Raw genomic sequence first — 12,731 nt, forward strand, 5'->3', positions numbered from 1 at the left:
TCAGAAACGTCTTAAAGAAAAAAGAACTGGTCTGTTGCTCAGTCCTCTTTTCTGATGAGAGCAAATTTTGCACCTGATTTGGAAACCAAGATTCCAGAGTCTGGAGAAAGAATGGAAAGGTCCAAGATGCTTGAAGTCCAGCGTGAAGTTTCCACAGTCTGTGCTGATTTGGGAAGTCATGTCATCTGCTGGTGCTGATCCAATTCAATTCAATTGAGTTTTATTTATATAGTGCCAAATCACAACAGTCGCCTCAAGGCGCTTTATATTGTAAGAAAGACCCTACAATAATACATACAGAGAAAAACCCAACAATCATATGACCCTCTATGAGCAAGCACTTTGTGGACAGTGGGAAGGAAAAACTCCATCTGCTGCGACCGGTTGGGGTGACAGGATAGAAGACATGCTACGGAAGAGAGCCAGAAATTAATAACAAGTATGATTCAATGCAGAGAGGTCTATTAACACATAGTGAGTGATAGTGTGCTTTTAAGTCCAGAGTAAACGCAGCCATCTACCCGGACATTTTGGAGCACTTCATGCTTCCTTCTGCAGACGAGCTTTATGGAGATGCTGACTTCATTTCCCAGCAAGACTTGGCACCTGCCCACACTACCAGAAGTACCAAAACCTGGTTCAATGACCATGGGATTACGATGCTTATTGGCCAGCAAACTCGTCTAATCTGAACCCCACAGAGAATTTATGGCGGATTGCCAAGAGAACGATGAGAGACATGAGACCGAACAATGCAGAAGAGCTGAAGGCTGCTCACATAACACGTCAGCAGTGCCACGGGCTGAGAGTGTCCACGCCACGCCGCACTGAGGCAGTAATTCATGCAAAAGGGACCCAAACATATGCATGATTATACTTTTCAGAGGTCCGACATTTCTGTATTTAAAATTCTTGTTTTATTGATTTCATGTAATTTTCTGAGCTTTTGAATTTGGGGATTTCATAAGCTGTAAGCCATAACCATCAAGACTATAACAATTATAATACTTTCACCTTTTAAGTCGAATTACTGAAATAAATGAACGTTTGCATGATATTGTAATTTTTTCGAGTTTCACCTGTAGAAAATAAAATATGACACTTTAAATGATAGCACTTTGTTAGTATATATTGAGTACAGAAATTCAGTGTAATATAGGATTAGTGTCATAGCGTATATAACACAGTTAAATAAAACTTTAAGTATTTAGTATAATTCAACCTTAAATTATTATTATTTTTGGAGCTGGTGGCATATTTTAAGCTGTGAGTTCCCTTTTAAAAGTTTTTGCACATTTAAAATGAAAAATAATTCTGAGGGGCACGTTTTTTGTTTTTTCTTTCTTTGTTTTTTCAGATTTGAATGAAACCTAGCTGAATACCATAACCTATCAGTCCATTTACAGTTCTATGATTTTTATTAGGTCAAAAACCTTTCAACAGAAACAAAAACTCAAGTTTCTCAAAACTTTATTAATCACAGTACATGGACAGAATATTTTATAGACAACAATCTATAATAATTACATCAATGACCATCAATATTAAATCACAAGTGCAAGTATTTAGTGTAAATGGTTTTTTTTTTTTAAGATTATCACAGATCCTCCATATAATGCCTGACAACAAGAAGACAGGCACCATTGTCTAAATCACCATCATATTAGGAGACACCCTACAACCCAACCTTCATGTATGTTCAGTATTAAGTGTAGGATGATGATCTGACCCTGTGAACTGTTTTTTAATTCACTACATTAAGAGGGGTAAAATTTATGCAACGTAAATGTAAAAAAGGAGAAGAAATATTGTTTATTTGTATTTCGTTCTAATAGGTAAACAATAAAGACATAATTAGAAAAGACATGAATCACATTCCTAACACTTGCCTAAAAACTGCATGGAACATTTGCTACTACTGAGGACGTTCTACAGAAGCAGACTTTAAAAAATTAAAATGCCAAATATGTCAAAAGAATTTCAGCTTTAAAGTTATTTGGTAATTTATTTCAGCTTCACATTGAAACTAATGTGTGCTTTTGACCACCCTCTGTAATAGACCTGTGCGTTAAGTTCAACTCCCCCTTAACAAAATAGCTTATCTAGCTACAGTAAACTTTTACTTGGGTCTGTTTCGTTCTATGTGTAAACAGTGTAGATAGTAGCATAATGATTGTACGGGTTTAGTATTTGCTAAAGTGTTTATGCTTTAACTTTTTAATATGTTATTTTGAATCAATGACTGTGAGCACATTACCTTGTTTGTCATGTGTCAGACTCAGAAATGGTTTTATGCAAAGTGTAATGTACTTAAAACCCAAATAGGATGACATCGGTCTCGAGCCTATCCCAGGTGACACAGAGTAAAGCAAAGTACACCCTAATGTCACAAATAAAAAGTATTAAATGAAATCAAAAACAAGAGTCTTGAAAACAAAATGTAACCATATTTCCATAAAATGTCAAGCAGCAACAATGAAGCTCTTTTTCTTTAAGAGTAAAGTAAATGGTGTTACCAAGGCTCTCATTTGAGCAGAGGGCATAAAAAATGTTACACTGAAATAACATGCAGGCACTAAATTATCTATGAAATTTTCATGGTCTATTTAAGAGTCACATTTTCTTGGCTACATCATTTCAAGTTTATTACTATTAAGAGCAACACAATAGTCATAACATTATGGACAGTTTTAACGGACAGTTTAGATTGATTGTGTTCATACAGAGAGTCAGCACTGACACTGTACTCCGTATCCAGGATAGGTGCGTGGCAGGATGAATGTATGCAGTGAGGCGACTCTTGCATTTGAGCACTAAAAGCAGCTTTATGCAACACTATGAGTCAACAACTAAAGTTCATTAGGAGTTAAGACATTTATTGTGTTTATTGCTATAGTAATTGTTACAGAATTACAACCACATGTGAAGTCGTACTTATGAATCTCATATATCTCAATTCATAAATGTAAAAAGGTTTAATGTTTTACATATTAGGGATATTTTCCCTGGTAATATTCAAAACAAGAGTGTTTTTAGGCCAGATAAAGAATAAAGCAAACTTTATGTTTCCCGATTCCAGAAATTAAGCAGAACAGTGCCACAAAAAACAACTAACGTAGCTTTAGAGAGCACTTTAATTTGACGTAAAAACCAACACTTTTTTATGTGAATGTGAAATGAAATACTTCAGTATAAGTTATAATGGCGAGATTTTGGAAAATACAGCTGTGTGATGTCTCATCATCTCCAGAGCAGACTGGCCAACATTTCTGTACAAAGACAAATTGTTTAACTGTTTTCTTTAAGTAGTTGTTTTCCAGGAAAAAGTAACTTCAACCAGACTTGAATACATGTACATGAACAGAAATGAATCTTTATTTAAAAAGATTCTAGGCTTATTTTAACAGATTTAATTTTCAGAAACATGAACATTCTACAAAATTTGCATTTACTACAACTAGCCTTCTTTTAGCTGTAGCTCAGGGCTAGTTGAATTTTATTTTGTTTAGATTGTGCTTCTCTTTTCTTAAACTGTCCAGAGTTACGTTTTCCCTCATTCTGATTTAACTCAGGATTGTATATTTTTAGAAGGATTTTGGAAAGGATCTATTTGTGCTGCGCCAACACATCATTAAAAATATTGAGGAAGAGGTTCACATGATACTCCTTGAAAACCAGAGCTGGGCGGAATCTGATTGTGCGATCCCCACAGCCCCCGAGGAGGACGCCTGCCAACGAAACAAAATGGAACAACAATAATTGTTTTTTACAGAGATATCAGACAGATATCTAGCACTTTCAAATATGATTCCTTTGATGACTTCGCTGATTAGTTTCAGCTATATTAAAGATAAGTTAAGGTTACTGCTAACAGAAATGACAACATCGTAAATTTCTTTACTCCTTTGGCTTTGCTAAGCCAAAGGATTATCCTCATTATTGTCTAGTTTTGCAAATATCATAAACTTGCCTTCCATGATCTCCATGAGTGCAAAACTGAACCAAAGGAGCCATCATAAAAAAGAAAAACACCACATATTGATATGCTTTATACCTTTGTCTCTGGCCTTGAGCATGATCCTGTCACGTGTGGCATCATCACAGGCATCAATGGCACAGAACGTCCCCTGTCCTCGGGCTCGACTCAGTATGCTGGGGTACTGAGCCTGCGGAAAAAAGCCACGTAATTTATGATCACGACCATTCAAAGCATTCAAATGCAGCATTACGCTCAGTTAGTAAGCTTAAAAACCAGCAAAAATATTCAGGTCAATGATTAACAACCAAAGAATTTTGAAGTGATGTACTAACTTGAAACTTAAAAGCCAATAATATTTTTTTTAAATGCTACTGCCTCCATTCTCTGTCTCTCACACTTACATGTTTCAGATCAAACAAATTTTTGTATTAGAAAAAGACAACATGAGTAAATACAAAATACAGTTTGTGGCAGATAAGAGGCACAGCGCAACCACGTTTTTCAGCATTTTATTATTACTCCGGTTGCCGTACACAATCGGCCGCAGCTTGGCAGCTCGCAGGCACACACAAACGACAAGAACCACAAATACAGGACCCGGTACAGATTTTGAGACTAGCAAGGTATGATTGCAGGTATGATTGCGATGCCGCGCAGGTGAGGTGGACTCACTTCTGCTCCACGGACAGTTTTAGTTAAGGCAGGTTTTCAAACATGAACGGCCACGAGTTTGGACTAAGTTAATTAAAAAAAACAAAAAAAAAAAAAAACAGTACCTGTAGCTCATAGAGGCCATTCAGCAAAGCTTTGCCAGAGCGGGTCACTTCCTCCAGAAGATTTTCTCTCCGAATCACATTGAGAACCTCAGAAAGGAACAAGTTCTTTGACGGGTCACCCATCCATGTGTTAAAGATGCGGTAGGGCTGCGGAAAGCACAAGAACAAAACACTGGATACTGGGTAGTAAAAACCTAAAATAAAAAGAACAGCTAAAACTTATCAAAATGGGTAGGGAAGGGGGCTGATTCCTGTTTCAGCTGACACTGGGCAGGAACCCCTGTGATGCACCAGCACTCTCGACAGGCTGTATATCAGTGTAGAAACATTTATGTGTCTGCATCATGGCAACAAAGATGAAAACTACCAGAAAAGAATTGTGTCACAACACACCAAAACTGACTGCCAAATCATTCAGATAAACATTCAATTTGTAAAATTGAAATGATATTCCTATTATTAAAGTTATAAAAACTATTAATATTATGAAGAATAACAACAACAGACTTTCACAACTGCTTTTTTGTGAGACAGAATCTTTTAACTGTGACATGTAATATTGCTGGATGTGGTGCCTCTTCTATTTCCACCTCTGCAGGAAGCCACTCCCACACTAAAATGTTTAAACTCATTTCCTTTAAAACTAAGCTAACTTTTATTGGTTAGCTGATTCTAAATCTTATGTGGTGCTTTTCTCCTCTGCCTGAGCACTAAAAGCCTCATTCATCTAATCACATAGGCACTTATTTCTATGCTTTTTCTATGCAAGTTCTTTCTATCTAAAATTCACATGTATAGTCCAGGAGAGCAACTTGAGGTTGGAATTAATGCCCAAGGGTATTTGGCATGCAGACAGGAGCATCCGGGGATTGAACCACCAACCTTTCGATTAGTAGATGACCTGCTATTCCTCCTGAGCCCATTACAAAACTAATGTAATGTAGAACTTACAAAAAACAAATAAGTTGGAATTTAAAATTTAAAATTATTGTAGAAAAACAGACATAAAAATGTCAAACCTTGTCTGCCTGTAATTCATCCTTGTGGTAGTAACCCCCACTCAGAAGCTTCTTGCTGAAAGAGACAACGTCAGCAGGGTCGTCCATACCCCAGTGCTCATGGGCCCAAAACTTTCCTGTGCCTCCGCCACCAGTCTGGACCTCATCCACATGAAAAGCACAGCCATGCTGAGGGGGGAAGCAAATATACTCAGTATACCTCTGCCAGAAATTTTGAATCTCTGAACTCCAAAGCAGACAATCTTGACTTTTTCTCCTTGGTTCTGGATGAGAGCTGTGATGTCCGAGACACAGCTCAGTTACCACTCTCTGTACGTGGATTAACAAGGGTTCAATGAAAAAGACCATGACAGGGAATGCTTCAATCACAGAGGTAACTGCATGCTTGGACAGGGTGAAATAGGACACGCTGACACAACAGGGAAAAATGTTGGACCTTTAAAGCAGATCCAAGATAAAGTGACTAAAATAAACCCTGAACCTAAATTGTTATTTTGCATTGTATTGTGCATAAGGATGTGTTGTGTTGGTCAGTGCTGAAAATTAACCATGTTTTTGGTATTATAAGTAAAATGGATAATTTCATAAGGGCATGAGCACTCAGTCACACAGTTTGTCGCACTTTGCAACTTACTGACTGCTATGACAGAGGCTACAGTGTAGGACCTGAGAGCAGAAATTGTGAAAAGAAAGGCAAGGACATTCCAGTGACTTCAGATACAGAATGGAAGGCAGATACTGCAGCTATTGCTGTTGATGTGACTGGAACAAATGTACAAACTAAACTCCAAAACAAAACAAACACTGTGGGTAATGAAGTTGAACAAATCCAGATACAGATCCTCCCTTGGTGAGGATCACCTTTATTCACAATTGTTTTGGGGAATGTTAGTTAAAATGGAATCAAATCTTGGTGTTGTTATTACACAACACCAACATTGCATTTTTAATTGTATCATCTCCTCTTCCCAGTAGCAGTGTATAAATATATCACATTAATATTGAGCAGAATATTAAATTCAGCTTATTGGTGCAGCCCTCCAAAATGGTCCCAGTTTCTCATGTGGGCCCTTTCCACAACATTATCAAAGAAACTGTATACATATTTTTGAGACCATTTTCAGTTCCTGCTCTTCCTGCACCCCTTTATGATTCCCATGGACATATCTATACATATCTTTAAAAATATTTTAGCAACATTAAAACACTGTAAGTCTAGAAAAAAAGCCCCCAATTTTTTTTTATTATGATTAACTCCCACATACAAACCAGTCTGTCTTTAAAGCTAGTGTCTTACCTTGCGTGCAATATTGCGCAGTCTTCGGAAGAAGTCTGGCGAGGCGTGGTTATCGCCGCCTTCGGCCTGAATCGGTTCAATTACAATTCCCGCTACAGGTTTTCCCTTCTGTCTCCACTTCACAATCAAATCTTCCACCTTGAGTTGCACACAAGAATTCCAACATCACACACAACATGGCACTTTTTTGTCAAAGTGATATAACTTAAATCAGTCATTCATAACATTAAAGCAACATTAAAGTTCAAGTTCAAATTTTATTCGCCACATGCAGTGGCAGGTTGCCCTGCAGTGGAATGAACCCGCCCCCCGACCTTACACACACAACACAGACATCACATGGGGATACAAGTCAGAGAACGGTTGCATTACAGAAAAACCACTGAAATGTACACTACAATGGGAAAGTACAAGAGGAAAAAAAAGAGTTCTCTACTCATGCTGGGCTATAGGAGAACAGCTGGATCCGCTTTCTTAATTCTCCGATAAGCCAGATGTCAATTTGTCCTGTGATATCAGGTATCACACCTGAAGTTGGGAATTGGTTGATCGTACTAGTTTTTCAGCATACAGTGTACAGCATCTTCACTGAAACTCAGAACAGTGTGCTTCTATGTAGAGCCATATGCAGGAGCTTACACTGTTTTCTAATGCTTTCTACCCGCATAATTGAGCATGCGACAAATACTGTATGGCCCTAGCACCGGCTGACCAGTTGCCTTTTGTTGGACCATTTGTAGTAGGTACTAACCACTGCATACCCAAAAGACAGTCTTTTTTCTCATTATACCCCATGTTTTGACAGGTGCTAATATAATGTGATCAATTTTATTTTCAGTTTTACTGTAATGTAAACTGCAATATGTGTAATGTCATGAAAAAACAACAATTAAACTTCAAAAATACAATCTCAAAAAATTAAAAAATGAAAAGAACAAATTAAAAAACAGATGAGATCTCATCACATCTAAAATAAAAATCATCCTCAAAATTAATAATTTCATGGACTAGCTAATGTGTTATTGCAGTATCAAAATGACACTCTGTATTTTTATGGCCCCCAATGAGATGATGCATGGCGTCCTGGAGGACCTTCTTCCAGATTTGGATTTGGGCAAGTCTGAGATGCAACCTGGTGGTGTCGAATGGACTGAAACATAGCATGGGGGGCATTCACTGGTATCAACTCCTTCATTCTCCAGCAGTTGCCTGCATACTCTTGCCACATGAGGCCGGACATTGTTATGTACCAGAAGAAACCTAGGACTCTGCACCAAGTATACCTAGGGCTCTGGCAGTGCTTGTCCTGTTCCACCTAGGGGTGATCGTGGCTCAAGAGTTGGGAGTTCGCCTTGTAATCGGAAGGTTGCTGGTTCGAGCCCCGGCTTGTACAGTCTCGGTCGTTGTGTCCTTGGGTGAGACACTTCACCCATTGCCTACTGGTGGTGGTCAGAGGGCCCGGTGGTGCTAGTGTCCGGCAGCCTTGCCTCTGTCAGAGCTACAATGTAGCTACAATGTAGCTTGCCATCACCAGTGTGTGAATGTGTGCGTGAATGGGTGGTAACTTCGTGTGTAAAGCGCTTTGGGGTGCTTAGGGACTAGTAAAGCGCTATATAAATACAGGCCATTTACCATTCCACCTTGCACAAAGGAGCAGATACTAGTTCTGCTGATAGGTTAAAAACCTTCAACTCAAATCAAAACTGTTATATATTAAAAAAAAAAACATTTTGCTTCCTGTGATGACATTTTGGTCTGTACCTTATGGTTGTTCACATATACTCATATAGTATCTTTTCTGTGTATACATACAGCCTACCTCCTCCAAACAACGAGCCTCTTCCTCAGCATTCTCTCTGGTAAACTCATCCAGTGGGTACTGTAGTCTGGGGAATGGGGCAACAGGCCAATCAAATGATGGAATGTCCAGTTTGTGGATCGCTTTGGAGTGTGTTGTTGCCAAACAACCTTAACAAGGCAACAGCAATGAATTAGTAACAAATCCACAAAGTTAGAATATGCCTTTTGGTTTTATCTTTCCAAAAAGTCTAATGATTGCCATCATCCACTGGGAAATTTGCAAGTTTGCTCACTTACGAAAAAATTAACAATCTCTAACAGTATCATTTTAATAGACAAAGAATAGCAACCAAAAATCCAGAAAAACACATTAAATAAAATGAATAAATTTGCACGTCATTGACTGAAAGTATTTGATCTCCTACAACGCAGCCAGAATTCTGGTTCCCAGAGACTGACTGAAATCTGGCAGACAATTAATCAATCAATTATACATACTCCTAATATTCACTTGCTATGTGTTCACCGGTCTATAGACTCAGTTTGTTCCATTCAAACCTCCTCCGGTGGGGAAGGATTGTAGACTTCCCCAAGGCTGGAATGGGTTACAAGACCATCAACAAGAAGCTTAGTGAGAAGGTGACAACTGTTGGTGCAATTATTCCAAAACAGAAGAAATAGAAAATAGTCGCCCTCAGTCTGAAGCTCCACATTAGATCTTGCATGCACCTCACGGGGAGAGCATGATCATGGTAAAGGTGTAACACAGTAAGCTATAAAGGATTAAAATCATGTGGTGCTTGTAAAGTTTCCCTGCTTTAGCAACTGGCCTGTCTACAGCGAAAATCTAAATGATTCAGAGAAGGCTTGTGTGCTTTTGTCAGACGAAGCCACATTCAAACTGGAATAAGGAGAAAGAAGAATGCTGAGGATTACCCAAAGAACATTATGGTGGAAATACTATGTGTCAGGGCTGTTTGTCTGCTAAGGACACTTCACTGCTTTGAGAGGACAATGAACGTTATCATGTCCCAAAAAATCTTGGAAGAGAAGCTCCTTCTCTAAGCCAGAACACTGAAGAGGGCTCGTAGATCTTCCAGCGAGACAATGTCCTAAAGCATAGCACCAATGGAACATAGAAGGGACTAAGGAAGAAGCAGGTAAAGGTCAAAGAGTGGCCTAGCTAGTCTCCAGACCTCAGTAGAAAATCTCTGGGGGAAGCTGAAGCTTCAATTTGCTAAGCAGCAGCCAAAGAGGAGTGCAAAAATTCTTTCTGAAATGTGTGCAAATCCAGTGAACTACAAGAAGTAAAGTACTAACCAAAAAAGGTTTCTCCACCAAGTAATACGTTGTGTTTTGTGTAGCGACCTGTATTTTTATGTATCATTACTTACTTAATGACATGCAAATAAGTTTACAACTTTTATGTAATTCATTTTTCTGGATTTCTGGTTGATAATCTGTCTCTCTTCATTAAAATGAAACTACCATACAATTAGAGATTAATTTCTTTTTAAATGAGCAAACTTACAAATTCAGGCAAAAATCAAATAATGATTTCCCCAGTTGTACAAAGAGCACACTGACTTGAGTCTAAAGTTTCAAACTGACATCATACAGGATTAAATACATACAATGCTTGTGTATCTGTGAAAAGCTATAAAAATGCTACATGTGGACCCTTGAGCTTTCAATTTTTACATGTTTGAGGTGTTATTAATCAAACTTCTATTTTTATAGCACAGGCTTTTGTATGATAACAGCTGGGTTGTTTTGCATCACTGAGCAATCTGCCTGGACCGTTTCCAATCCCTCAGATGAAAAAGTATTTATAATGTGCCAGTGTATTATTATGCATGAACTGTTTTACAATAAAACAGTTGTAGTGTACCAGCTCAAATTTGGGTATAAAAACATGAATTCAGTTTGTTATTTGTTCAATAAATACCACTGTAATTGTTTTATGACAGGTGCTGTTGTTTTAACAGTAGCAAAAATGTATACAGTATTTAACATACCTAATGTTCTTCCATGGAAACCTCCCATGAAAGATAAAATACTGAGTTCTGGACAACCTGGTGCCTGAGATCAAAAGACATAAGGATTCAATGACACTAAGCAAGAGAAAAGACAAACATCAAGAAATAAGAAGCAAATATTGAGTCCAATATGGCAGGAAAGTGGTGAATAACTTAATGAATAGTGAGACCTGGTTGATCATGGAGGTGTTCAGTTCTTCATTAGTTGGTGTGTTTGGGCCTCGTTCTTTGTTCTAAGTAAAAAAAAACCCCCACAGAGATTAAATTCATTTTAATTCCAACTTGTTGGTTTACATTTTTTTTCCTACTCAATACAAGACATTTTCTACACTACCGTCTTTTTAAGGACAGCTATCTCCTGTGGTGACCTTTTGTTTGCTTTAGGTTTTGTGTTTTTGTCCGAGATTTGGATTCAGTTGTCTGTTATAGTGTTACGATCAAATAATATTACTGATAATAGAACATCACAGAACATTACTACAAACCCAATTCCAATGAAGTTGGGATGTTGTGTAACATGTAAATAAAAACAGAATAAAATGATTTGCAAATCCTTTTTTACCGATATTCAATTGAATACACTACAAAGAAAAGATATCCAATGTTCAAACTAATAAACTTGTTTGTGTTGTTGTCGTGCAAATCTTCACTCATTTTGAATTTGATACCTGCAACATGTTCCAATAAAGCTTGGACATGTTTACCACTGGGTTATATCACCTTTTCTTTTAACAACACTCAATAAGCGTCAATAAGAACTGAGGACACTAATTGTTAAAGCTGTGTAGGTGGAATTCTTTCCCATTCTTGGTTCATGTACAACTTCAGTTGCTCAACAGTCCGGGGTCTCCATCGTCATATTTTGCACTTCATAATGCGCCACACATGTTCAATGGGAGACGGGTCTGGACTGTAGGCAGGCCACTCTAGTACCTGACTCTTTTACTACAAAGCCACGCAGTTGTAACACATGCAGAATGTGGCTGTGCATTGTTCTGCTGAAATAAGCAGGGATTGTCTGGCTTGGATGGCAGCATATGTTGTACCTTTCAGCATTAATTGTGCCTTCACAGATGTTACCCATGCTATGAGCACTAACACCCCCCATACCATGTGGTCACCAGATATAATTTAACATGGTGTTAACAAATTAAATCAAATTTGTACTCACTTACCCTATACCAGATAAAAATAGCTTTGTAAGCATTTTCATTGGAGCAAGCACCACAGGACATTGTCTGAACACGAGTCATTCCACTAGGTGCCACCTGACAGAAAGCAAAGTAGGAGTAACAAGGATTATCATTATTATCATTGCACAGCTAGCATTATCTGCAGAAATAGCAATAAAGGCAAATAATACATTATGGAGTTACATGAAAACTAGAATGTAAGAACAACCTGTACACAAATTTAAATTCTAAATGTGTGTTAGATAGTTGTTATCCATGAATTTTAAAATGTACTGTTTTACAAAAAAAAGCAGAAAAAATATTAGTGTGATAGCTCAAATTTGGGTATAAAAAGATAAACTCAGTTTTTGTGTGTTTCTCACTGAGAGAAGACTTTCGGTGATTTTGTCTGGAAAGTTCTCAGGTGGCAGGATTCCCAAGGCTGGCCGATTCACAAATGTACTCTGAAGAAAGACAAAAATATCTAGTACATGCAAATACGCAGAGTCTTGTTCAGACTTTTTCAAAAGGATGTTACATGTACTTACATATATGTCCTACTTGTTAAATCCCAAACCAAAACAAATATTAGGATTTACATTCACTTTAAAAACCATTTGTTGTTTTACACCTCACCTCTCCTCTGAGA

At 37.8% G+C, this 12,731-nt stretch overlaps 1 protein-coding gene across 1 annotated transcript in view; it reads right to left on the minus strand.

Annotated features, from left to right (window-relative positions):
* Positions 1-3,116: 3,116 nt before the first annotated feature.
* Positions 3,117-12,731, minus strand: part of abat (4-aminobutyrate aminotransferase) — a 28,491-nt gene continuing 18,876 nt past the window's right edge. Inside the window, exons 7-16 of the mRNA XM_080905185.1 lie at positions 12,466-12,546; positions 12,086-12,178; positions 11,081-11,143; positions 10,890-10,953; positions 8,891-9,039; positions 7,072-7,209; positions 5,775-5,942; positions 4,756-4,902; positions 4,055-4,166; positions 3,117-3,728 (exon numbers count right to left, since the gene is read on the minus strand). Of these exons, the coding sequence (XP_080761311.1) occupies positions 3,607-3,728; positions 4,055-4,166; positions 4,756-4,902; positions 5,775-5,942; positions 7,072-7,209; positions 8,891-9,039; positions 10,890-10,953; positions 11,081-11,143; positions 12,086-12,178; positions 12,466-12,546 (1,137 nt within the window). The 3' untranslated portion in view covers positions 3,117-3,606. The remainder of the gene's footprint in view (positions 3,729-4,054; positions 4,167-4,755; positions 4,903-5,774; positions 5,943-7,071; positions 7,210-8,890; positions 9,040-10,889; positions 10,954-11,080; positions 11,144-12,085; positions 12,179-12,465; positions 12,547-12,731) is intronic.

This window comes from Rhamphochromis sp. 'chilingali', assembly GCF_963969265.1.
Source record: "Rhamphochromis sp. 'chilingali' genome assembly, chromosome: 15".
Taxonomy (NCBI): Eukaryota; Metazoa; Chordata; class Actinopteri; order Cichliformes; family Cichlidae; genus Rhamphochromis; species Rhamphochromis sp. 'chilingali'.